The 26,849-nt window shown below is 39.6% G+C and overlaps 1 protein-coding gene across 9 annotated transcripts in view; it reads left to right on the top strand.

Annotated features, from left to right (window-relative positions):
* Window positions 1-26,849, top strand: part of LOC139708513 (MAP/microtubule affinity-regulating kinase 3-like) — a 124,169-nt gene that overhangs the window by 64,198 nt on the left and 33,122 nt on the right. For all 9 annotated transcript variants that reach the window (XM_071620493.1, XM_071620480.1, XM_071620466.1 and 6 more), the window contains exons 5-7: window positions 12,484-12,532; window positions 19,637-19,773; window positions 22,622-22,678. In XM_071620493.1, coding sequence (XP_071476594.1) covers window positions 12,484-12,532; window positions 19,637-19,773; window positions 22,622-22,678 — 243 coding nt within the window. The remainder of the gene's footprint in view (window positions 1-12,483; window positions 12,533-19,636; window positions 19,774-22,621; window positions 22,679-26,849) is intronic.

Below are 26,849 nucleotides of genomic sequence, written 5' to 3'. Positions count from 1 at the left end.
CGATGTGTGCATATATTTGTACCACATTTCTATACCTTTATATTACAAAGTCAGTTGTGAGAAGATTCCGTTTGCTTTTGGGTTTGTTTGTTTGTTTGTTTGTTTTTTGTACAGTAATACATTATCACTTGATTATAAGTCCCTAAATTTTTTTTTTTTTAAACAAGCAAGAGGCATGTAATTTGCATTGTATTTTGTAGTGAGGATGACATGACATTTACAGTGGAATAGCATTGGCCGATTCACAAAGGTGGTTTAAATCAAATCCAAGGGTTGAAGTTTAATCCGTGGACTAAAACAAGTGTGAAATAGGCGTATTTTTCACATGCGCTTACCCAGGGTATCACATCGCACACGTTCGTTATTGAATGTCTGTTGGCATGCACGATTTGTCGGGAACATTTACACCTAGACAAAATTTGCATAATCCATGGGCTGAATTTAAACTAACTCTGTGGATTCTGGCCATTGACTATTTTCCTTGTGGCTTTTGTTCATTACGTGTTAGGAGGAAAAACAGAGGAGGAAAAACTTTGGAACACTCGTTGCCATTGGTAATGCAAATGTAGGTGCAAACGGGTTAAGATAGACCTGCATTGTGCATTGCTTGTAAAGCTTACACAATTTTTGTGCGTGCATGTATAGAGCCAAGTGAAAAGGGGAACTTGAGGGAATCAGGCAGAACCAAATATCAGCGACTGAATTTGCACTTGACGTTACTTCGATATAGGGACACCTTTCTCCTCCAAGCTACAATGTAGAAGTGGGTTAATGAAGAACCAAATGTAACAGCAGCTGGCAGCGTGGCAAGTTCTGTGCCGGTCAAAGGGTGAAGGAGGAAACTGGAGAAAAAGAGGCTGAGAATGTCAAGAACAGACTGATCACTTATCCTCAATTCCTTCCCTTTACTCATACTCATCTCTCTTCCTCTCCCTCTTCACCCCTCCCCCTCCCCCCCCCCTTGCCTTTCTTCCTCTCTCTCTTTCTCTTTAATCTTTCTTTCTTGCATGAATTCTGCTTTTGGAAACAATATTCTGCCTCTCAAGGGACATTCACACCGACAATGAAAAATCATGACAAGCTGGATAGCCGTTACTGAGCAACTTGTGCCAAATGACCACCCGACACATCCTCCGGAAAATGTTTGCAGTTTTCAAGTGTTTTCAAGTGTTCCTATGCAACTTCTTCTTAGGTGATACACTATCAGGGTATCTATTACCCGTTATGTTTGTCAAAATCTTTGTTAATCTTTATTTCTGACACTTTTTGTGGAGTCTCTACCTCAAAAGTTTAGTAGAATATAAAAATAGCATGTACACATGAATATGTTACTTGTAGAAATTACATCTCAGTATTCAGCACAACTGCGCGCAAAGAGCTAGCCCTGTAGTGCAAGCTTTTCTTTATTCTATTAAACTGCAATGATGTTATTTTGTCATGGGTTATTGTCAGAGCCCTGTATTGCACATACAATGTCATAGAAGCTCTATCCATGTGACAGATTTATGCTTAGTAGTATGTTCCAAGGACTTAGTTTTGACTCTGGGAATCAGGGCATACCGGCTAATTGTGGGGCGGTGAAATTACACTGAAATATCCATTTGTTGCACTTTGCAGCAGATGACTTATCTATTCCACTGTCCCAAGCTTGTCTATACATCATGGTGTTTACCGCTAATGCCGATGACGCTCGCAGGAGATCGGCGTAAATCGCTGTACAGCTAATAAAGCGGGCTGGATACGGGTGCACCCAAGCCCAGGGCTTTTGGAGTTGGGTGTTTTGGAAACGGGCAGTTGTAGGAGAGAGAGAAAAGCAGTCACACCGAGTCTGGGCTCCTCTCCGTCAATCATTCTCCTGCAAATGTTGTTGTGAGGAGGAGGCAGATGGGTTGGTGGAAGGCTCAGGCTGTGTGTTGATCCATATGGCAGGAAAGACTGAGACTGAAGGAAGCGAGAGAGAGCAGAAAGAGTTGGGAGATAGTAAGAATGGTGGAAAAGATGAAGAAAGGAGTGAAAAGGAGGGCAGAGAAGGGAGAGGGGGGGGGGCAGAAGCAAAGGAAAAAAAATCAGGCCAGGGAAAAGGGGCCGCCTTCTAACAGACTGGTGGACATGTTCATGCATGCATTGGTGGCGATGTGCTCAAGTGCGCATCACATTTTGCCCGAAATTGTGTGTGCTTTCATGTGAACTGTGCCTCTATGTAAATTTGCTGAGGGTCGATGGATCTATGTTGGCGATCGCCATCGCTCAGATTTGTTCAGCCACAAACGTGGAGGAGACACTGTCCATGATGCCAAGCATTTGCATGTATAAGCAGGGCTCGACATTTTGTCGAGCCACGATCGGGCAACTGAGATGCAAAATGCATTGTTTGTATTTCCTTGTCCTTTTCAGGCCAATACATTTCCCTATTGGGCCACCAAAATTTTAAGTTAAAAGATTTTTAGTGGCCAGAACGTGCCACTAGAGGAAAAGTTTGTGTTGAGCCCTGATGAGGGCATTTTGATGTTGCAAGATGTAATGTGCACAGCCAATATGGGCTTTTCATCGAGTGACGTTGCCGTGTAGTCTCTATGAACATGAAAATAGGTTGAAATGAGGAGATTCCTGGGATTGCAATCTAGTGCTCGGGAAAGGATGTTGAAGTGAGAATACTGCATATTGCTTTTTTTTTGGGGGGGGGGGTCATAGGGATTGCATGTGCATTAAGTGCCTCTTCTTACAGGTCAAAGGTTATGGTTAAAACAGAAACTACATGTATTCATTTTTTGCACTAGCTCAAGAAGTGTTCAATGTTATTTTGTCAAGGAAAGATTTGGAATGATGAAGTGATGGCCCAGTTTTCAATTTAGCAGCCACGTGGGTGTACCTCCACAAAGTGACGATATCTTTACCCACAACATCTCAAATTTCTTATTTTTGTTTTGTCTTCTTTTGTGTTTTGTCATATTTTGTGTTTTTTATTTGCTTAGTTGTTGTTTGGGCAAGGCGGAGGTGTTGTTGTTTTGATGTGTATGTATGATCATGCCTGGTGGAATTACTGGAGTGTGCTCCGTGACAAACAAACTCTCACCGTATTGATTTCCAAATACCACAATTTTTCTCCAGTTCATGTTTTTAAGAAGTTTGTATGAAAAACACAGGAGCATGTTATGACAACTGAATGCTAGATAAGGAAGATGCAGGCTTGTGAAGATGGGAACAGTCATTAATATGTAGTGTTTATTACCGCAATGTTTTTATTTCAAGCAGGGTAAGATGCATTGCAGACGAGTGGTGTAGAATTGATCTGATTGTGTGTATGTGTGACCGAGCCATTCATGTTCATTCAGATTGACGATTTGACAGATAGATCCATGAACCCAATAGGGAGGAGTGTGTGATGTATCCCATGCGGACAAAACCCCAAATGTGATTCCCCCGTACAGTGCACTGTGAAAATTCCATGAGAAAGGGGTGCAATACACACACACACACACACACACACACACACACACACACACACACACATTCTAGGATCATAACATCACAGGGTATGACAAGTGACAGGAATGTCTTGTGTATGTGGATGATAGATGTGCCAGTGGCTCGCCCTGTGTGCTGACATTTCGGAGCTGTTGAACGCGAGCTCTCCTACCTTTGTTTGATCACATACGTTAGTCTCAAATCCTAGTTCGGGACAGTATCTCCAAATCGAGGCTTATCGTCATTCACTTTTGTGTTTTTGTTGAGATAGTATGTTGGTAACATATGGTCAGCTTCAGCGTTAATAGATAATTAACATTTATTTAAATATTAATTAGTCCCTCTCACACCCAACCTCAACGTAAACAATGATAACCAATGTATCCTATTCATCAGCAATATGACCACACTAATTTCAATGGAATCAAAGAAGTAAACTTTTGGTGTGTGCAGCATATGCACCACCACAACCTAATAATGGTCTTTCCAACCCAGTAAATCACCTGCTTATACACTGACACAGGTATTAAATCATATGTTCTATTAAATGTTTGTCTGTCTGTTCGTTCATTGTTGTTGTTTGGTTTTTTTTCCAGGAGCTAAAATCAGGATGCTATTTTTAAACAACACAGCAGCCTTATCGCTCGCACATATGGCATTTAGTTTTAAGCAACCCTGTATGCCCCTCCTTCCCCCACCCCCATCTCCACCCCCCCCAAAAAAAAAAGTATATTTGAATAAATGGCAGGTAGATCCAGTCAACCGAAAGCTTTTAGTAGGCTAACTTGACCAGTGTGTGCGATATTTTTCTCCCCCATTTTTCAACCATTTTTCAACCAGTTGTGAGTAGATGACATTACTGCATAGAATAATTTGCTTGTGAGTGTGACTGAAAATGGTATCTCTGTTGTGAAAAAGAAGCATGTTTTACTTCAAAATTCCAAAGTTTTTAAGTCGTGTCATCATTGGTGTCATGTAATTCATACGAAACCAGTATACTGTTTTCTCTGATTTAGACCCCGTTTACAGTGCGAGGCTCGGCCGCGGCCGAGTCCAGCCTCGCTTCAGTGTAAACGCGCAGAAGGCCAAATGCGAGGCCCAAATTGGCCTCGCATTTGGCCTCGCTCTGGAGCTGGTCTCGGCCGCGGCCGAGCCCGGCCTTTTCTCAGTGTAAACGCAAACTGGGCCAAATGCGCGGCCAATTGCGCGGCCAATTTTAGTCTGGCTTCCAAACCCTCTGCCTGTATCTTTCGCTATTCAGGATATTAACCCCCTCAACGTTGAAAACCAGTATATTTTAAGGTGGTTTTGTCCTGCAAAGAATTCTTTCCTTTGGCAAAGGCCTTTGCCCGAACGGCGACTTCGTCGCCACGGAATTCATTGGGCAAAGGGTCTGAAAACCAGACAATACCAAATTGCATTTGTTTACAAGCAGAGCGCCACTACGACAAAATATTGAAAGGTTTGAATCAAAAGCGCGGCCGAGCCCAGCAGTGTAAACGGACAAAGTTGCGAGGCTCGGCCGCGCAATTGAGGCCGGGCTCGGCCGCGGCCGAGCCCGGCCCCGCACTGTAAACGGGGTCTTACTTCATTCTGCTTCCTTACTAATTTCAACTCGAAGACCGAGTTGAGTTTTCAGTCTTAGGTGCAGCATTGCCAAATGTTACTTTTTTGCAGGGATTTGTAGTACTGTCTTTTTTTTTGGGGGGGGGGGAGGGGCAAAATACTGCTGGTTTCATGGAAAACACTGTTTTTGACATATTGTATTACTACACAGGTTTATTGCAGAAAAGGTAAAAATACTGTTCCCCCCCCCCCCCCAAGAAAAAAAAAAAAATATGCCTTTTCATCCCTCAGAATACTGCCAGTGTGTTTTAGGAGGTTGGTGTCCCTGTAGGTGTGCCTTAACTCGGAAAGCTCGCTTGTATTCACTAGGTCTTTAAAAGTTCACTTGAATCACTCTGTGGTTTGATTCATTTCGAGAGAGTGCAGGGGGAAAATAACACCCAAAGAGAATGTGGTATATCAAGGTAAAGAATTTAGTGTTTGAACTTCCAACCCCTTACCCAGGAAAGTGCTGGTACCCCGCATTCAGTAATTACATTGTTTTTTTGGCATGGCAGAAGTCACTGTTGCCTGTGTAGATGGTTCACAGATTTTCATTTCATCCCTTTTATGATTTTGTGAGTAATTAACCTTGATTGTTGGATTTGGGCCAGTCTTCTTCATTGTAAGCCAAGTTCCACACTCCTATTCAGTTCTGTTGTGAGAATACCACTGAGTATTCTTCACTAGAATACAACATATTAATCCCGGGTATATACCTGTTGCCAAATGCCATTCCTGTTAAGTAGCAGCGTAGACCCGACCTTTATATATCTACGGAGTCCAAAGTTTTGTATCCTATTATATGTATTTGATGATTTCAATTGGACATGGTGACTTTTAGTGAGCGAAAAAAAAAAGAAACAGATTTCAGGGATTTTGCAGGGAAATTGGCAACTGAGAAGGAGGTCATGACTGTTTTAAATGTCTGTAAATCATCTGACTTTGCATCCTGTCGGTGCCTCAAAATGGCTGCTAAGATCATGTGACTGTGAGTCGCTCAAGTGTTACTCATGTTCTGTTTGATCAGCCCAAAAACAATTGGCTTGCAGCAGAACATCGTGTATTTTTAGGATATGATGATCTTTGAACACTCCTCCATAAACGGGCATGAATTTCAAAATATTGTTTGTGTGTCTTTTGTGTATTAGTATGAAATTAAATTGGTTTTGCGTGTATGTGGCAAATGACATCTTAGTTGCGTGACCAAGACATTCATGTTGCGATGCACCAAAGATAGTAACCATATGATATGATTTACTGATGATGGTCGTAAGTCCCAACTGCATCGTATCAAATTAGTTTGGCTAAATTGTGAACTTAGTCATCGATATATTTAGTTTCAATTTAGAGGAAGAAACAACAAGAAATTGTGGCAGTTCCCTCCCATAGAAGTAAAGGATTTTCCTTTCAAGTCGGATAAGAATCGTTACAACCCTAATATAGAATTCCCAGGAATATTTGATGCGTGTTGTATGTGGGCCCTCATAACCTACGTTGTACAGCATGTGTGCAGTATTGTGCAAGATGCATTATAGATGTGCTTTGTTGCAGATTTGATATGTGAATTGGAGCAGACCCAGTTGACCTTACAAGAGTACTAGAATCCATGCACACAACATAACTTGTCTGTCATTGCATAGGACTATAGGAAATATGGTTTTACAGTGGATAGTAATGAGATTACAAGTTGCAATGATAGAGGAGGCATGATTTGCCTTGCAATGTTTACTACCTTTCAGTGAGTGCTGAGATCAGTGGTCAAAGTGCAAAAGTTTGTTTTCAGCATTGCTAAGTAAACACAAATGCAGAGCCACAGACTTTAGACAAACACCGTGGGCTAATTTCAAGAACATTGGTGAGAAATTGTGAAGAGGATGAATGGAAAGAAAAAATTCTCTGGAGATGTGAGGATTAAAATGCCAGTTCTGTAACCCTGTCACCTACAATTGTATGATCTGTCAAACATTGTAGATGATATGTAGTCTTTTTTTTTTTGAGCCTTTGAAATAAAAGTGATCATGATAGCAGCAACCAATGAAAAGTGGTAGATTTCTTATCAACCCTCTACAGAGTAGTGAGTCTTTTTGGTTTTTTTCCTCAGGGAACTAGGCAGTTTTTTGTAATTACGTGCATTAACATTTGAATCGCCATCGTGTTAGATACAGTGATATTGTTGGCACCGTACTCTTCGGTGAAATACCACTGCAGTAGATACAGCAGTAATTCACTTGGTACCGCTCTCATTCATAAAATGCCATGGTATTTCTGGTTTTAGCAAGGAATGCACATAGTGTGCATGTCTTCTACAGGGAGAAGATGGAAAGTGTGTCAGGTCACATGATAAATGCACCACTGAACAATCACTGGTACCGTACAAGCTGTTATTTTCAGTACAGATATTTTTGCAAATGAGGTCACAGACATTTTCGTGAAATGTTGTTTTGGGGAATTGACACCGAAGCTATCGCAAGTGCATTATTAGCCCAGCGCATGGCGACATTTTCACGTGTTGTTAAACTCGCGGTCAAACAGTGATTCACAAAAACCAAACTCTTGCAAAAGTAATAGCTTAGGGTTTACAGTATTTTGTGATGCGATTCATACTTCAATCTTGCATACGTCTTTCGTCCGAAGTTTGATTTACCACCCTAAATAACCACGGTATTTTGTGATGTATTGTGTGGCGTATTTCATGATGTGTAGAGACTTGCATTCACATTTTTACGAAATATCGTGGTATTTCAATAGCAATGTGAATGCATGTATTGTCACTTGCTGTAAATGTGGATTCGAGTAATTTTTTGCACTTTGCTGGTAAGATGAATTTTGCATGTATTTGATTCTTTGAAATCAAGACATTAATCACTGGATCATATGGCAACCAAAAATAGTCATGTGAATTTAGTTTTGCGCTAGTTTGTGGTTGTGCAAAATGGGCGACATTTCCACTTTTACAATATAGCAGGCATAGTCAGTTAGTTTATCAGTCTACTGATTGTTTAGACTCCATTGTGGGTCACATGCAGTGGAGATGAGAATGAAAGTTCACCCAGGAAACATTTTGAAGGTTACATCCTCTCTTGACTGACAATAGAAAATAAGATGTTACTGCTGGATGCAGAAAGGACACTTCATATACCCTACCATTAATCCCCGTAGCTCTCCCTTCTTTGAATATTAATTTCTAACTCCTCATGTGTGATGTGGAACATCACATTTTATCGGTGCATTTACATTGATGGTGAAATACTCGATATTTTGTAATGTGAATGCAAACTTTGCACCGCAAATTACATTGTAAATATTGTGGCATCTCAGGTGCTAATTCAAACTTCACACGAAATAAACAGAGTTTGTGGCGCAATTTGGGGCACGAAGTCGAAATACCACCGACCATACCGTGGTATATTTTTAATGTGACCTGACAAGTGACTTTGTGTCTTTCCTGTTGGTAAAATGTGCATCTGCAGTGCTTACTAGACATGTTTGCATGGTGTTTCTTGAATGTGAACCATACAAAGTAGATTACCACGTTATCTAGTACTGTAGTATGTCTGCAATGAGAACAGTGAATGTGAATTCACCTTGTAAAGACACTGTTTATTTTGTTATGATGTTAATAGTTGGTGTGCCTTTTACATGAGAAGTCCCCTCATATGTAAGAGAGTATACCACAACTCCCACATTATCTCTTCGCTTCATGTGTCAGCGAAGGACTAATAAGGTTGTGTGTATGTGTGTGCGTGAAGATGAGTGTGTGTATGTGGTATTGTGTGTAATTGTTTGAGTGTGTGTGGGGGGGGGGGGGGATATACTGACAGAGAATAATTGCTGCTGCAGAGGTCATAAGGGTTTGTGCTTTTTGTTCTGTCTCTCAATGAGTCACACAATAGCCCAGTCACCTGGGGTGTGTATTAAAGCCCTCCATCAGATCCGAGTGAAGGCGGGTCTCGGAACAGGACTTGTACTATACGCAGCCAATCTATAACGTACGTCAATAATGAATGTATAATGTGATCTGGGGTGAGCAGTTGTCCATAAACATCATGTACAATTTCCCTCAGACATAGTGATCATGTATTAGCGGTTACCAGAATCATTATACACTGTCAGTTACATTGTAGCTGTTCGTACACTACATTTGTAATTGTTCGCCACCATTGCATAATGATGATTATTTAAAGGGATGATACAGTTTTGGTGGAGATGAGAATTGGGCTTTTAACTTTTTGCAAGATGCCAAGAAAACACTTATGATATAGTAGAGAAAATACCATTTTAAGAGGAATTCAAAGTTTATTTGACGAAAATCGGGTTTGGAATGACTGAAACATTCAAAAACAAAGCTAAAACAAAGCAATCGTAGGAAAGTGTGGGTCCCACACTTTATTAGAATTGCTCTTTTTTTTATATTTCAACCATTCCAATACCAATTTTCATCAAATGAACGTTGAATTCCTCATATAATTACATGCTCTTTCAATTTTATAGAGAGGTTTCTCATTAACTCACCAAAAATGTTAGAAACCTGAAATTAGGTCTCAACCATAACTGTACGGTCCCTTTAAGAAATGAAAGAAATTTGAGTTTAATCCTTAGTAAAGGATTGGTAAACGTTGTTTGCTTTTAAATCAATCTAAACATTGTTCAAGAAAGTATCACACATTCTTATGCAAATGAAGAGTGCTCAAAGAGCTAATGTAAATGCTTCTCTGGTAAAGTCCAGATAATAGGTTTACCACCTCCCCTTTTTATTCATACTACATCATGATAAGGGAATAAAAATAAATTAGGTATCTGTAGTTGGAAGTGATTCGACTTAACTATGCAAAGCAATGCAGCTATTGTCCAAATTAAATTTCAAAATTAAATGTCTTCGAAATTTGATGGCAGGTAGAACCCTGAAATTACTGAAAGAACCCAGCAGGAGCTTGGCCTAAAATGTACAGCTATAATGCGCGGTGGTCTCGATACCAAATGCTACCAGGCTGTTGATAGAAGTATTCTGTGATTTCATATCTTTGTTTATAAGGTCTCTCTCATCTCAAGATAAAAAGGTCGGACTTTTCGAATGGATTATCCCCTGTTTGTACTATTTAACTCACTGTTTTCAATGCTATCATTATGTTAATCACATTATATTGCATTTGGAGATAACCTTGTCCCATTTCTTTGTAAAAACTCCCACAATGTTATGCAAACAAAGACCACTGCAGTTGAACAATGGGAGAAGGAAATCGCAAAGCAATTGTGTATGTGTTTGGGGGGGGGGGGTATGGTCTGTAGACGAAGGTTTTGAGGGTTTCATATCTAAGGAAGAATGTGAAGTCAGTTTTGTTCTGGGCTGATACTTATTGTTTCTTTTCACAGAGTTACTGATGCCAAATATCTTCTCTTCTTTTTTCTTCTTCTCTTTTATTTGATCAGTCTGCCCATTCATTTTGTTTGAGCTAAAAAGAATGAATGAATGAATGAATGAATGAATGAATATGGTGGATAAATAAAGTAGTTACAGCAACGGAAATGTATATAATGACTAATGACATACAGCCAAGAAATTGTGAAGTCATAGATACAAAAACGTGTGGTATTTATGACTTTTATGATATATTCAGTGTTGTTCACCTTGCTACAGTGAAAGGGAATCACTGTTGTTTGTTTTTTTTTCAAAGTGTTATTACAATTTCAGACAAGTTGAATTAGTACCCTGTATTATTATTATATTAGGAAATGCAGTTTCAGGTACTGATGAATTTTCATTAGCAGTAGTGAATGTTTCACCATCACAATAGAAGACACAAAGAATGTGTGCAAGTTAAGTGAAGAAAAATTGCATCAGGTGATCACATTTGTAATAAGATTACTTAAATTTTGGAGTGAAAAACTGATAAAAGCATTTTTTAAACAAAAAATAGGTGAAATACTCTTTGCCATTTTAGTCCACCAAGTTTTAATTTTCGATGCACGCTTTTATTATTGTGTTTGTAGTTACTTTATGTACTGCAGATGTATGAAAATTTGCTCTTCATCCATTTAAAGTGATAATCTGCACTTTCAATTTCAATTCCAGAAGGTTAATGGGGCTTTCCAGGAATGGCAAACTGTAACTTTTTGCTGTATTTTGTACTTTCTTCCTCTTCCTTTTTACCAAAAGTATCGCAGGTATCATGGAAAATACTGTTTTTTTCCCATTTGTCTTAATATTACACATATGTTTGTTGCAGGAAAGGTTAAAAATGTAATAAAGAAAAAAAATTAACCTTTTGGCCCTCAGAATACTGTTGTGCTGTTTATAAGGTTGATATTTGTGGCTTCTGCAGGAAGTAGAAAAAAAAAGATAGGATAAGATATATGCACATATGGTTACACAGTTTCAAGAGAATATTGCAATCTGCCGCATGCGAGAAACTGTTGCCTTTGCCATGGAAAGTAGGACATCAGCAATAGCCTGACATGGCTGCGTGGTCCCCTCATGTCCTAAGGGGGGCCCTCCAATGCATTGAGATGCTTGAAAAGGAACTTGTCGATCAGGATCGATACATTTTTTTTTTTAACCCCGTCCTGTAGGAGCTTCCTTCACCTGTGCCAAAAAGGATGCTTTACCTTGTTCAGTTGTGTGTGTCATGGTCTATCTATGTTTGATATCAGAGCAGCTATGCATGTGAAACTTTTATTGCAGTCATATCAGCTGCCTTTCTAGTCATTACGTGTATGATATGTATCTGTGTGTGTGTGTGTGTGTGTGTGTGTGTGTGTAGGGAGGGGGTGGAGGGTGTTTGGTCTATACCGACATGATTCCATTCTGTTTCTCTCTACAATTGTTCTTTTTTCGTTTTAATTGTTATAAATCTGGCAAAGGAGATGTGTGGTATTTATATTATCAAGTTGTAATTTCTACTTTTGAAAAAAAGTTGTACGTGGGAAGAATATAATTCTTTTGTTACTTATGTCCAAATTATATTACTTTTTTACAGCAGTACCAGTTAATGTATTATTTAGATGGTAATAAATAGATACTAATTGCAAAAAAAAAAATAAAAATGTATGTATGTATGTACATGTATATAAGCACATGCTTGCAAATTTACAATGAATTCACTGATGGAGTTGAGTTAAGCTTCATATTGTGAACAGCATTCCTCAAATTTTGCCGAAAGAAATAATAGCTGCAATGGTTGTGTACAGCGATCGATTCTGTGCTTTGACAGAGCAGTCTTTGAGAACATGCTGCTGTGTTGGAATGAACCGAGATTCCTGCAAAGTCTGGTCAATCCTGTTATTTCAGGCATCATTTGTGCTGGTTCGTATGTATAGGACTCCTTCGTTCATTCACCTATCTTTTTGTGTCTTACAAATTACAAGTATCACAAATTTTCATGTCTCCGTTTTTCTTTTCTTTCTCATCTGCAGGTGTACAGAGAAGTTAAAATTATGAAATTACTAGACCATCCAAATATAGGTAAGTTCCTTTGTTTTTGCATATTTTTCTCATGTCTCAAATATTATTATATGTATATTTGTTGTAGAGCATGTTGGCACACATCGTAGATTTCTATTGAAGCGCAGGAAGATGGCACGGGGTAGCAGAATAGTAATGAAATTCAAACTCAAACCAACAACCATATTATGAATCATGTTTGTATTCCATCGATTCCAGTCTCTCACATGGTATGATGAGATTAGTGGAAGGGTGGCGGGTGGGGGGGATTTGTTCCTGAATGTGTGTAATATTACAATTGTGTGCATCTTCATTCATGCCTAATTGGAAGAAGGTAGAGCAAAATATGATGAAAATATGAAGCTACAGTCTGTATCTGTATGTGTGTGTTTGTGTGTATGTGTTTATGATAGCATGGGGAAGGGGGGATGGAGGAGGGGCGACTTTTTCATTTATTGGCCGAGGAGGAGTCGTTATTACGAGCCGAGCCATTTGTGACACTTTGCTTGAAATCTGTGGGGATGCTATCAAATGAAGTCTTGTCTCCCACTTGGTTTGCGGTCTCCATCACGAAAGAAAGCCTTGCTGCGAGGCTAGGAGGCTATCTGTGTTGGTGATTGCACCCGACGTGTCTTGTCCCATGCCCCTGCGACATTCATTACGAGCCGGGTGCCGCGTCTCAACCTCACTTAAGAGTGACGGATGCTGGGATCCCCATCTGACGAGCATTGCGAGATGCAGGTGATGACATCACCATCCTCCGTCTTGCCATGGCAACGCAAGCTAAACAATTACCCAACTTGCCGTCCTGCCACATAAAGGCATTTGAAGATAATTGTGAAATGTACCCTGCTATGTTATCAAGTCTCTTTGAAATTAATGCTCCCTCTGCTTTGGTGAAAGAAAGTGCCTTTGTAGGATGGATATCAGAATTTCTCAGGAATAGGTTTAGAATGAGGCAGGGAATTCAATAATTCATTTTCCTTGCTGTGTATTGGTAAAGAAGTCATAGTGTGTATCACTTAAAGGACAAGTTCACCTTCATAAACATAAGGATTGAGAGAATGTAGCAATATTAGTAGAACACATCATTGAAAGTTTGAGGAAAATTGGACAATCCGTTCAAAAGTTATGAATTTTTGAAGTTTTTGTGCAGTAACCGCTGGATGAGAAGACTACGGCAGTGTGTGAATAACTTAGATGTCACATGCGTACAACAATATAAGGAAAATATAAAGAGAATTTCACAAAATTTCATCTTTTGAAAAAAGTACACATTCCCCCTACTCGTTACCGAAAAATGTTATGGGTAATATTATTCCCCCTGCCTTTAGAAAGAGGCAAGTCAAGTGCTCTTTTATTATGCGAAAAAAGTGAAAATATGTTGAATTTTCTTTACATTTTCTTTATACTCTTGTACGCATATGACTCACAAGCTGTAGTAGTCTCCTCATCCAGCGGTTCCAACACAAAAATTTTAAAAATTCATAACTATTGCATCGATTGTCCAATTTTCCTCAAACTTTCACTGATGTGTTCTACTAATATTGTTGCATTCTCTCAATCCTTATGTTTATGAAGGTGAACTTGTCCTTTAAGAAGCCACAGTGTGTAATTTTGTATGAAGCCAGAATGTGTAAATATACCCAGGAAGGAGCGAAATGCAAGACATGAGTATTAATAGTACTGGAGAGTGAATACATTGAATCATGAGAGACTTAAGAACATTTCCTACACCATCATAGTGGTTGTGTACATGACTTGGTACATGTATATTGCTACACCCAAATTAGAACAGACAGTAAAGTGTGTAGTGAATTAAGGCTTAAAGGGATGGGCGAGAATATTTAAAAAAAGAAGAATCTTTCACTATTGGTGTGTACCCTTTAATTGATTATGCACAGAAATATCAATTTGTCCTGGTTCTACATACATGTGTACAAGTAGTTTGTTCCAAAGTTCTAGGAACTTGACTGAGCAATTTCAGTCAAAGATTGTTACAGAGCTGCCAGTTCTTCAGGACTGATTCTGCGGGAGTCTCCCTGAAAATGTCAAAATCTGTTCATGTCTGAATAAGAGAATACTAAAATCTCCTTGATTTCGGAATTATTTTCGCCCATTGAAATGCATGTAACACACAGATATCTCCCTGATTGCTGTGTGAAATCTCCCTGATTTGGATGTGGGAATGTTGGCAGACCTGTTGTTAGTTTTGTGCTGCTTGAAGGTTTGCTGTTAGTTTGTTTGTAGTTTTAAACGTTCAGTCAAGGATGTGAATATAGGGACAGCTTTGATGGGTTCTCTTCATCCCTTCAGATAAGAGTGATGATGAAAAAAGGCTCGTTTCCACTGTCATGCGATACGCTACGCACACCATGATTGGCCATTAGTAGTTGATCATGGAATTTTCAGTGATGTCCATCACAATCGGCGTCATTGCTCCAAATCATGGAGTAATCGTGGTCGTATCAAATTTTATCAGATCTTATCAGATCTTGAGGTGAGTCGTGCAAGTTTTGGACGGTTCAAAAATAGTCTTATGATCAATGCAATTACCATGACTGACCTCAAGATCTGATAAGGTCTGATAAAACTGATAAGATCTGATAAAACTGATAAGGTCTGATACGATCACCACGATTACTCCATGATTCGGGCCACGATTTGAACAGCGGCCCAGATTGTGATAGACATAAATGACAATTTCATGATCAACTACTGCTGGCCAATCATGGCATACGTAGCAGATCGCAAGACAGTGGGAACGTGACATTTATTTAAAGCAAGTATCAGTGTAAATTATGAAGGCTGTGGTAAGATCCTATCTAGTTCATCTAGGTCTTATAAAAAAAAATAACAAATCAACAAAATGACATCGGCAGTATATGAAACACTTTCTCGTTTCTCGAAATGTGTATTACACCACTTGTGTGTACATATCCTCAATGTGGATACAATTTTCTTCTATTCTAAAATAGAATGTTACTTTTTTTGAGAGAGAGAGAAAGAGACAGTCATGTGCCTTCAAGTAATGATATGAGTAGGTACCAGGTAATTGTGTTTGTTGAGCATGATTATTACATTTACTGAAAAAAACTCTTTGTATCCCAGCCTCCCATGATTTCTACTCAAGTAGATATCATGTACACACACATCCAAAATGCTATGATTTGGACGACATGAAGTTGTAGCTAAAATGCCAAAGGGGGAATTTTATCAAAGTCATTTAGATGCGTAGGACTGAGATAATTCTAGGGATTTCAGAGAAAGATCAGAAACATGCATTGGCTGCAATAACGTGCAGCGTGATGCACAGGTAAATTCCAGGCAGATTCCTGTGCGCCCAGGAGACATGTGGGAGAAATCAGATTATGCATGGATCTGCCTCCTGTCTCCATTAAGATCTGGATGCGAATGCAGACTCCGTGCCCCGAGTGGCTCGATTGTAGCCACGGGCACCCGAGTTCAGCATCTCTTGGCCGCGAGATGCACGATGCCACAGCGTGTGGACAATAGCGGGAGATGCTGCGCCAGAAGGCCTGTCGTCGTCTTGAGACGATGCGGTGGCTTATTGTCACTGACCCCTAGGATGCATGGATGGATGAGGGGGGGGGGGGGGGGAATCTTCAAAGGCTGCCCCATTCGCCCGGACCGCATCACCTGCTCGCTCTGTCTCCAGGAGAACATCTCACGTGACAGCCACACAGCATTGCTCAGGAAAGATGGGAATTCTGTGAGGATAATTGGAGAATCTGCATCTGTGCCTACGCCATCGTCATACCTCTTCACATCAAATACTCAGAACCAAACTTTCTTTGGTCATGTGTTAAACATTAACAACAGACTTGCCAGAAGCTGCCTCTAAAAGTCATGATACAAAACAAAGGCAGAATGTCTCCTAATTTTTACAATTGCATACCAACCTTACTGGAATGTGAGTAGCAGTACAATATTGAGGTCAACATCCTTCTGGAGTGCATAGACAGTATTGGATCCATCACAAGATTTCACATTGTCTATTCACTAGCATGACCTGAGAATAATTGACAGGAATGTTTGCCTATTGTCCCACTGAAAAACTTTGAAAAGTAAGGGGACACAAGTTTCAAAGGAATGAATGTTTAGCTAACCTCCCTCCCCCCACACAAAAAGTAAATAAACAACAACAAATTAGCAAACAAAGAAACATGACTGGCTTTTGGCATGAAAATTCCATTCACAAACACTTTTCATGCTTTGCAAAGAAATGAGTCATTCTAATATAGTTCTTTTCATAGTAAAGATGTCTACAGTTTGCTTCCTAAAGAAGTAAAGAAATAAGCTTATATTTATATTCGTGTATTTATTTCTTAGTGGGGCATATCTGTATGTGTGTGTGTTATATGTGCTTGTGAAATGTGTATTTTGATTAGCTTTAACACATTCAAAGTGAATATGTAAATTTTTTTTGTATTACATGGAACCAGAAATAAAGATACTGTAACTGCTTGCTCTACCCCCAGCTCTCTCTAATGAAACTCCCCCACCCCATTTTCTAAATGTACAGTATTTGAGCAGATGATGTGGAGTCTGACAAGGGGATCGAGCTGGTGACATTTTCAAATGATGAATGCGAGTATATTTTGGTACAAATTTTCACCAAGTGGTGCTTCCTTGGTCACGAGAAGCGCATCGTGACAGAGCAGGGAAGAATTCGCGTTTGCCATTACATCTTTTTCTGACTGTGAAACTCATGGCCATTGATTCTTCGCGGAGAATTCCTTCTGCTGCGTCAAGTACGTTCCCCACAATACGCGGCGCGGGCCGCGATAATTCTGCAAATTGGAGGAGCAAGCTCGGGTCGATTGAATTAGACTTCCCTCCATGCACCGGGTCCGTGCATCGCAGATAGATAATTGATCATTTCATCTCACTTTAGTGAGATGTGTGCAAGCGGTAAGCGTGCGGAAGGCTGTTAGGAGAGGCTACGGGCTTTAAAGTGAGAGGATGAGAAATCAACATCACATTTCCATGGCATTTATGGGGAAGTGTGCAAATGTGTGCCTCTCAACACTGGAAGTTGGTGTATTGCAGTCATGTGCTGTAGTAGCGCAGCATGAGGGGTTTGTGTGTGTGTATGTGTGTGCGTGTGTGTGTATGTGTGTCCAGAATATGCAGTCATTACCAAATGCAATTATTGTGAAGTATGCAGTTGAAATGGGTTTACCTTTCTGGTACTGGTTGGCCCAAAGTATGATTGGACTAATGTTCGTGCTAGTTTGACATGTACGTGGGTGGTTATGAAAAGGTCCAACTCCTCTGTTCTACAGAAGTCCTTTGGGCAAGTGTTACATAGTAGAAATAGCTTTGTAGAATATTCATATTTAAAAAGGTTGGAGAAAATTTAAGATGATGTATTGGAATTAACCTTTTTCACTTTCAATTTTAAGGAGCAGATGACCTCAGAGCTGGAGGTGCATCAGTCTTGTCTGTGATGATGATGGATGTGTGATAAGCAGCACATTCACTCTTGATAGGAATTTGATTGGTATCGAATGCAAAAATCGTCTTAATATGTCTAGAAGGTTACTGCAATTTCCTTCATCAGGCAAGATCTACTTATCTCTGCATTTAAATAAAAGAGTAGAAACCTTTTAGAACTGCTTCTTTTGGCAAAAGGCATTTTATATTATGTAATACCATTCTGTTAATGCAAGGATACATTTGTTGATTGCAAGATAGGCATTCATAGGAGTGGATTAGTATCCTATCTGAAACACAGCAGTTGTCTACTTTATGCAGCCGCTGCAAGGTCTTAGCTAGTCTGATGCTCAGGTGTTGTTGATTTTTAAATGTGAGCCATACAATGTATTTACCACTGCTGTCGCATATAGCAATTGTCAAAATCAGGAGGGTGAGTAAAAGTAGAAGGGTGGGTAAAAGCCCAAACTCCCTTGGGTTTGTCACATAAGAGCAGAAAAGTGCAGGGCTGAAATGTTAGACTAATTCATTGTTTTTGTGTATGTATGTGTGTTTGTGTATGTGTATGTGTGTGTGTTTGTTTTTGTTTTTTGTTTGTTTTGTTATTTTTTGGATTCGTTGCTGTTGTTTTTTGGCTGCTGAAAATCGTTTACCAGGACATCCTTTGTAGGCCTGACGTGTGTCTGCAGAAATAGAGCTATGAGTATGAGAAACTGGGATTGTTTGCGTTTGTAATGACTAAGATCTGTGAAGGTCACAGACAAAAGCACTGCCAGGTAGGGTTCCAGTTTGGCCATGCTTTTTTGGCTGGTACGATCATCTTTGCCTTTTTCTTTTATCTCTGAATTCCCCAGCAGTGTTATCCTGCTATTAGTGAGTAATTCTGATTTTAAAGGAGGATGTGATTAAATGGAAAACATAGTTCTCATATATGCCTGCAGAACTAATGATTTTCACTCTAAATGTACACCTAATGCATAAGAAATATGTGAAAGAAAGTTTGTTCAGGCATGTGTAGTCCAGAGATTCAAGCATTTCGTTTGAAGGAAAGTAATTTTTGTGTGTGTGTGTTTGTGGCAAATAAAAATTGTTGAGTTTTTTGTTGTTTTTTTTTTGCATCACAATGCAAAAAGCAATAACTCCTGTGTGTGGATGTACTCTAGCTATTCTAAAGTGTTTCAGCTGTTCAAAAACAACAATAACAACAATCTCTGCAGGAAGTAGATGTGACACAGGTAGCATGTTTTCTGTGATGCTTCACTTTGTATAGCAGCAGGACTGTAAACTTTATTTGAAACTTCATTTAAGATTTCTCTTATTATGTTTCAGGTTGTTTTTGGCACAGTTGCCTGGCAACCATACTGTGCTTGATTTTTCTATTACATCATTATTTTTCCCATATGAGAGTGGTTAGTCCAAAAACAAATTTTAAGACCAAAACTGCAGGGAGGGCCTCAAGAGAAAAAAAGAAAAGAAAAAAGAGGATATTTTATGTCTGTATGAAATGTCAAAGATATTCCACAAACGAGGGTTACCACTGTGGACTCTCTGCCCAAACTTATCCTGTCTTCCATGCTCTCTGTTCTGTGCATGTATGTATGAAAAGCTTAAAGAAAAGAAAAAGAATTAACCTTTCTCACCTCCTTTTGCTTCTCTTCATTTCAGTGAAATTGTTCGAGGTGATGGAGACGGACAAGACGTTATATCTAGCAATGGAGTACGCCAGCGGAGGTGAAGTCTTCGACTATCTAGTAGCACACGGAAGAATGAAGGAGAAGGAAGCAAGAGCAAAGTTTAGACAAGTCAGTCTTTCTCACTTCTCTCTCCTTTTTTGTTTCGCTAATATATCTCTTTCTCTCCCCCCCCCCCAACACCTCTCATCCATTGGATTGTTCTGCCAATGAAGTGTGTCGAGGCTTGTTCCGATTCCAAAATGTAAATATGGCAGCAGGCATCCTCTGTGCTTACATGTCATCGGATCATTGTCTCAACACAATAACTTGGATGATTTACGTTCACATAGTAATATCTGGGTTCGTTCCCTGTTGAATAGAAAAATATGAGCCTAATGCTCTCGTACAAAGATTTAAGTGAGTCATTGAAATGAATTGAAGATCGCATGTAATAAAAGAAAAAGCAAAAGATTAATTCAATCAATGAAATTAAACTGGAGAAAATGGAAGTATAGACCTTTGAATTTGGTTGGCTCAGTTGTATTTCTTCCCCTAGATATTTGTAAAAATTTGGGTTTCCCCATGTCATTCAAATTCTGCTTCTTTCAACATCTATTCAGAAGTCAATTCTGTTGCCAACAGCAACTGTCTTCTGTAATACATTCCAAGTGGGAGACCAAAGCAAACACTCAAATATACACGCAAAAAAAAAAGGAAAAAAGAGAGAGAAAAAAAAAAGTTACACACATGCAGAGGAAGAATTTGAAATTCTCCACAATCAACCCCCCCCCCCCCCCCTCTCTCTTTATATGAGGTTCTGATGTTGATGGTGTCAGAGCGCTGTAAATTGGTGGGGATGGCACTTCATTCCTGCATAAGTGGTGCAAGTGCAGGCTGCGAGTGACGTCAAGAAACTTGATTTGATATCGTTATTTTCCCTTCTTCCATCAGATCAGTTTCTGTGATTGCATGTTTTTGAAATAAAAAACCTTCTTGTGTCCATTTGCCCCTTCTGAGCTCTTTTTTTTTTCTGAAGCTCTTTATTCCACAATGTAAAGATGAAGAATCTCCTGTGAGGGTTTGCATAACCAAAATTAAGTTAAGTTTGGATCAGTTACATTTGCTGTGAAAGTACATGTTTGGTTACGTGCTCACAGCTATAACAGCTAAGAATTTCATTTCTTGGGGCAGGATCTGCCTCCAACGAAGACTTCTAGCTTCTAACTGTAGTATATTTATCATATGCTCATGATTTCTAAATCTTTTACAGACAGCGAATGGTCACAAGTGCGATGTTACAAGATTTCGCAGGAGGTGAAAGATAGAGGCGCTCTATTCAACGAGGCGAAGCCGAGTTGAATAGGCTGAGTTGAATAGTGCGCCTCATCTTTCACCGAGTGCGAAATCTTGTTCCATTGCACGAGTAAAGGCCATACGCTGTTTGTTTTATACAACACCTCGAACGTCAACAGATGTGGTCCACACAGATTCTGGAATTTAGCACAGAAATGGCAATCAATGGCAGCTAAAGGTTTTGGAGGCACATACTTGTCTGCATTATGACAGCAAAGTCACTCATATTACAGGACTAGCAAATGTAAAGAAAACTGATCAACATAGCAGACCTTGAAATCAAAGCTATGAAATATTAGAAATAACAAGCAAAAAATTCTCACACTTTTATTTCTGCGCTAGCTTCATGTTTTGTGATCTATACATGTGCAAAAATTTCCCCTTTCACAGTACTTGTATGTATGGCTTCAGTTGGCAAAAACAAAAGAAATTTAGGTCGTGTCTCTGCAACATGTTTCTCTTCACGTTTAGAGTAATGAGTTATCCAGAGGCAACATTTGTCACAGACTGCAAACCGCTAAAGACGTCCCATCATGCAGCTCTATGGTAGATGTATGGGCTGTCGTTAAAACGTGATACAACTTTCAGGACATTGTATACGCTTGGAAGAGTATGTACTTGTGTGCTTGCACCATACACATAAATGTCCAAAGGGTGCAGTATGTACAGGGAAGTGCCTGTATGTTCAAGTTGATCTTTGTCTCCTCAATTATATTTTCAGGTCAAGCCATTTTAATCACAAACATGCACCCAATTCAAGCCAAAATTTTCTTAAAAATCACCTGGGGACCATGGATTGTTGAAAGATAATTTTGAAATCAGGATTTAAGAAACATTATTCAAGTCATGCGTTTGGATGCACAAATCTACCCCAATTTGCATCAGTTATGTTTCTGAACAAGTTAAATGATTACTGTGTGCCATCTGAAAGTGCCCTGTTGTTTCGGAAGACCACCCTGAAACTGTATTGTAAAGTTTCTGACCCATTTCACACTCCAATTTATCCATGTGTTTGGGTGAGTATTCAACGAAAATTGCCTGAAGACCTACAATTAAATTATGAGTGAAAATCATGTTATATTGCAGTTACTGATAAGATGATGATTTCACAATATTTTGTTCTGTTAATGCACAGAAACATCAATTTATAAGCTGTCTTCTTTGCTAATGACCACCAATTTGAAACTACACTTACGGGGAGGATTGTTCACTGCACAATCAGATCATGTAAAACTAACATTATCACAGTTGCTCTCAAGAATGCATATTTTCATTTTAAACTACAAGTTTGCTGGGGGCTCTGCCATGACCGCCAGCAGCTACACGTGTATGTTGCATATTAAATGTCAGTGATTATATCTTTCAGTAGTGGCCCTGAGACTTAAACAGGTACAGTACGTCTATTCCAGTAAACGAATAGATAGCAGCTCGCATTGTATTTATGCAAGACACACATCCAAGCCGATGTGATGCGATACGTTTGTTTTGAAAACAAGTTGAAGTTAATACATGTATGAGCTCATGACCGATTTTGGTTTTTCTCTCATCTATATTCCGTTTTGAACCATGTCAACAGAAATATGAGAAGTTCATCTTATCTGTGTATCCTCTTCACCCTCTCCAGATTGTGTCTGCTGTACAGTACTGTCATCAAAAGCGAGTAGTTCATAGAGACTTAAAGGTAAGAATCAACTGATTGTGCCTGAGGATGTTCAGTTGAATTCTTTTACAGGAAGTGTTGTCTTTTTTATTGGATGTTCCCATTGGGAGTCTAAATGGATGGTATCAAATTTTAGAAGAAATGACTATATGATATTTATTGAAGCATATATATGATAAAACAATAAGTCAAAAACTAGCAGAAATGATTACTGTATCATTGAATATAAGGGCTGTGATTGGCTCGCTCAGTCGGTAGCGGGTCTGCCTCCAGATCCGGGGGTACCGGGTTTGATTCCCAAGTCTCATTGAGCAATGTTGTGTGTTATACCGTACTCTCTAGCAAGAGGCAAAACACTCTGTCCCTCGAATAGGGCTTAAAATGGAGGTCCCGCGTATGAGAGAGTCATAACTCATACACGTAAAAGATCCCGTTTCATTCATTCATCGTGAAGAGCTGGGTGCATAACCCGGTGAAATGGTCCCACCTCACATCCAGCTGGACCCTATGGAAGACCAGCTAGTGCTGCTGATTATGGGCTATCCAGCCATCATCTCAGATGGAAAATCGAAAACAAATCAAACAAATATTGAGCTGAGCCCAGACTTGATAATTGGTGTTGAAGTATGGCTAGGCACCATCGCTCTAAAGTCTTAGTCCAAATTTTGGGGGGTTATTAACCACACATGTCATCTGACACATTTCAGGCATGCGTGGCCACTTCGTTCATGGCATGTGACGGATGACAGTGTTAAAAGCAATGTCTTCTCAGAGTTCCCCACCCCCCCCCCCTCCCAGCACCACAGCTTCGCCAACGCACGCAGCGAGGAAGCGCACACTGTTTCCACCGCGCCTGCTCACTTCTGACCTGGGCACTCTGTGGCACAAGCAAGCCACCAGCCAGCCTGCCAGCCAGCCGGCCGGCCGGCCCAAACTTTGGATAGGGGAGGGAGGGAAGGGAGCTGCAACCGCCACGCCAATGAGTTTGATTGGTGGAGGAAGAGCTTAATGAGATAAGCACCTCCTCATCATCAGTCACTCACTGGGATCGCCACCATCCCTGGGTGACACCCTGTCCTTGAGTCCTCCACACCCCTTGGCTCCTAGTCTCTGCTCTTCAGTCCCTTGTTTCCATGGTCACCGACCACTGTAGGGTCAAACTAAAAGTCATCATCCTGCCAATTGAAAGAAAGATAGTGCCCCTTGTAATGACACTTAAAGATGACACTTTAAATCTTACGAACATAGTGATGAAACTCTCTTCTACTATAGCACTTGAGATGATTTATGTTTTCCATCATTCCTCATGCCTTTGAACAGTGATACATTTTACAGCACCTTTCTAGAATGATGAGAGAAGTTTTAAAGCTTTTTTTTTTGCAGTAGATTGCACAGTATGACTGTGACTAAATGATTTGACATGTATACATGTACGGTAAAGCTTGTTGTTTTCATGGCATGAAATCAACAGTATGCAGACAAAAAAACAAACAAACAAACAACTGAATTTGAACTGTATTTAAGGATAACAGAGTAAGTTGAGATCCCCCCCCCCCCTTAAGTTTTAGAGGGTTCTTCCATGCTGTGTGGTATTACATTTACATTGTATAGTACATACACTAGAAGAAAGCATTTTTTATAGGAAGGGGAAAAACAAAAATGCAGTGGCACATTGGTCTGTAATTCAGTGTTTCAACCAGCGGTATGGTAATAATATTGGTTACTGACATATAGAGCTATGTCCGCAGAAGTGCTTTAAAGAAGTGAAAATGGAACATAATACAAATAGTTGACAGCACATAACAAATAAACAATATAAAACTGAACAAATTGCATATAAATTGTTTATATATATATGCAAAATTAAAGAGATGTGATTTAGTTTCACTTTTAAAGATACATCAATATTGTTAGCTTCCCCGAGTACATAATGGCAATTTATTCCAAAGTTTTAGACTTGCACGAACAAATAACCGATCCCCCCATTTGATATGAACTTTTGGCACTATGTATGAAATGGAGTCGGATGACCGTAGTTGTCTGAACAAGAGAAACATTAACAGCTAGGGGCAGTGCTATGGACGCTGTGAAACACGAGCAAGAGATTTTGAACAGAATTTGATTATATGAGTTATCAGTGTAACAGCAAAAGCACAAGCATTTTGGTTATTTGTATGATTTTTTTTTTTTTTTTGGTAGTCTCATGTATCATACAGGCAGCTGTATTCTGAGCTTTTAATTGAAGGCGTGAAAGCTCATGACTAGTATGGGGCAACTGAAAGAAATGAGCACTCTCGTCTAGATGATATGAAAGGTATCCTTCATTCAGAATAACAACCAGTGGTATACGGCTTGATGTGTTATTAAAGACCAGTGCAAATTGGAGGAGACGAGAGGTTTTAAGTCCCAGACTACCTTGGAATTAGGTCGCAGTGTGGAGAACCAATTAACTATTCCTCTTTGTAGTATAATGACATCAGTGGAGCGTAGCGCTGGAGTCTTCCAGATAGGAAGATGTTATGATGCGTACAATTTCCGGGACCCCCCAGACTCCCCCACCCTCCCTTTTCCAGGGGCCCTCATTTCCCCATTCATACTGAAGTTTTTTGTTTGTTTGTTTTGTTGGGTTTTTTTTTTCAATTTTAAAGAATCACTTACCTGGTTCAAGTGGGTTAGTTGAAGATGCCTTTGACTATCTTCCTGTAGTATACCATAGTACAATGTGCCTGGATAGCACTTGTCACAGTTGACTGGAGCCAAACTGTATGCCGGAGCTGTCATTAAAAGCAAGGAGATAAACAGTTATATAAAGAAGGCTCTGAGTGAAGTGGCATTCTGTACTCAAAGTTACTCAAATGAAAATGGTTTATAAAAAAGAAAGAAAAAAAAAAGGTTAAATTGAAATGGGCCAAAATGATGCATGTCAGTGAGAAAGGTATGAAATTCTTCAAGTGTATCCTGATTGTAGGAAGGAACACAATTTTGCGATGCAAATTTTAATGAGGTGAGGATGTTGTCTTAGCCTCACAAGGCTCCCATTGACTAGTTAGTGACTAGTCAGTGACTAGCCATTGACTTCACCAAATTTCCTTTTTGGATATCAAAGGATATAAATTACATCCTTCAAATAAAACTATTATGTAGTTATAATGACTTTATTAGCCATGAAGGACTCAAAGGAGGGAAGGTTGGCATCTGCCAAAGAACCATAAGCTGGAGTGTTTGTGATTTCAAGAATGTTAAATATTAGTAAAAATTGCTGATCAGTTGTGGTAGGATAACTATGGATACAGATCTGGAAGTGATATCACCGATTTGTGGAAACATGTGAAATTGTGAAATTCCATAGCTTTCTTTGTTTCATGTTGGAGTTTAATGAAACTTCCACTGGTCTGTTCAGGTTCCCTTGAGTTGTCAAAGCCCACTTGAATATACCTTGGAGTTTAAGTGTATGACTCCTTGCTTTCCAATAATCCATAAGGATTTCAGAAGATCAGATGGGATGGCTAAAACAAGTTCAAGTAAGAATGTTTTTAGATAGATAGATATTCTATCTAGACATTCTAGATAAACAGACATACATGTTTGCATTTAGGGTTAAAGATTTTTTTTTTTTAATCTGAAAATGATTTGTACCGTATTATGAAAGGAGATACTTACCCGTACGTGTTGACACAAAAAACATCGACTTTGCAAGCGTAACGTTACGTGGAATTAAAGATCAAGTAAAGTGTTGGAAAACCATCCCATAATGTATTGTGTGAGAATCTGCCATACGTACTTATCTGCTGCCCAAAGACTTCCATTTTCCATTGTTATTTCAGTTATTTGAATGTGTGTTTACTTTGGGTTGCAGTCAGAGGGTTAATGTACTGTGGTGCTTGACTAGCCTTGTGTGTGAATTCAACTGAAACCAAGGCTTATGTACCCTAGTGTTTACATACAGGAGAGAGATGCCTTAAGGATGGAGACAGTCTCCCTCTCTCTCCCTGCCTCTCTCTCTCTCTCTTTCCTCGCCTGTCCCTCTTCTCTTCTCCTTCCGTGAAAACCGGCGGTCAGTGGAGTGATGACGGGCCACGGTCATGTGCAGTTTGGTGCCACAGGGCATCTTGGTTGTCCTCTTCATCATCTCCCTCTTCCCTTGTGTTTTTGCTTCGTCTTCTTTTTTTAACTCTATCATTAACCCATTCCT

This window comes from Diadema antillarum, unplaced genomic scaffold (assembly GCF_040938485.1).
Source record: "Diadema antillarum isolate AM-2024a unplaced genomic scaffold, OU_Dant_1.0 scf00000036, whole genome shotgun sequence".
Classification (NCBI taxonomy): Eukaryota; Metazoa; Echinodermata; class Echinoidea; order Diadematoida; family Diadematidae; genus Diadema; species Diadema antillarum.
Note: the sequence above shows the minus strand (reverse complement) of the source record. Positions and strands in the feature narration are given on the sequence as shown.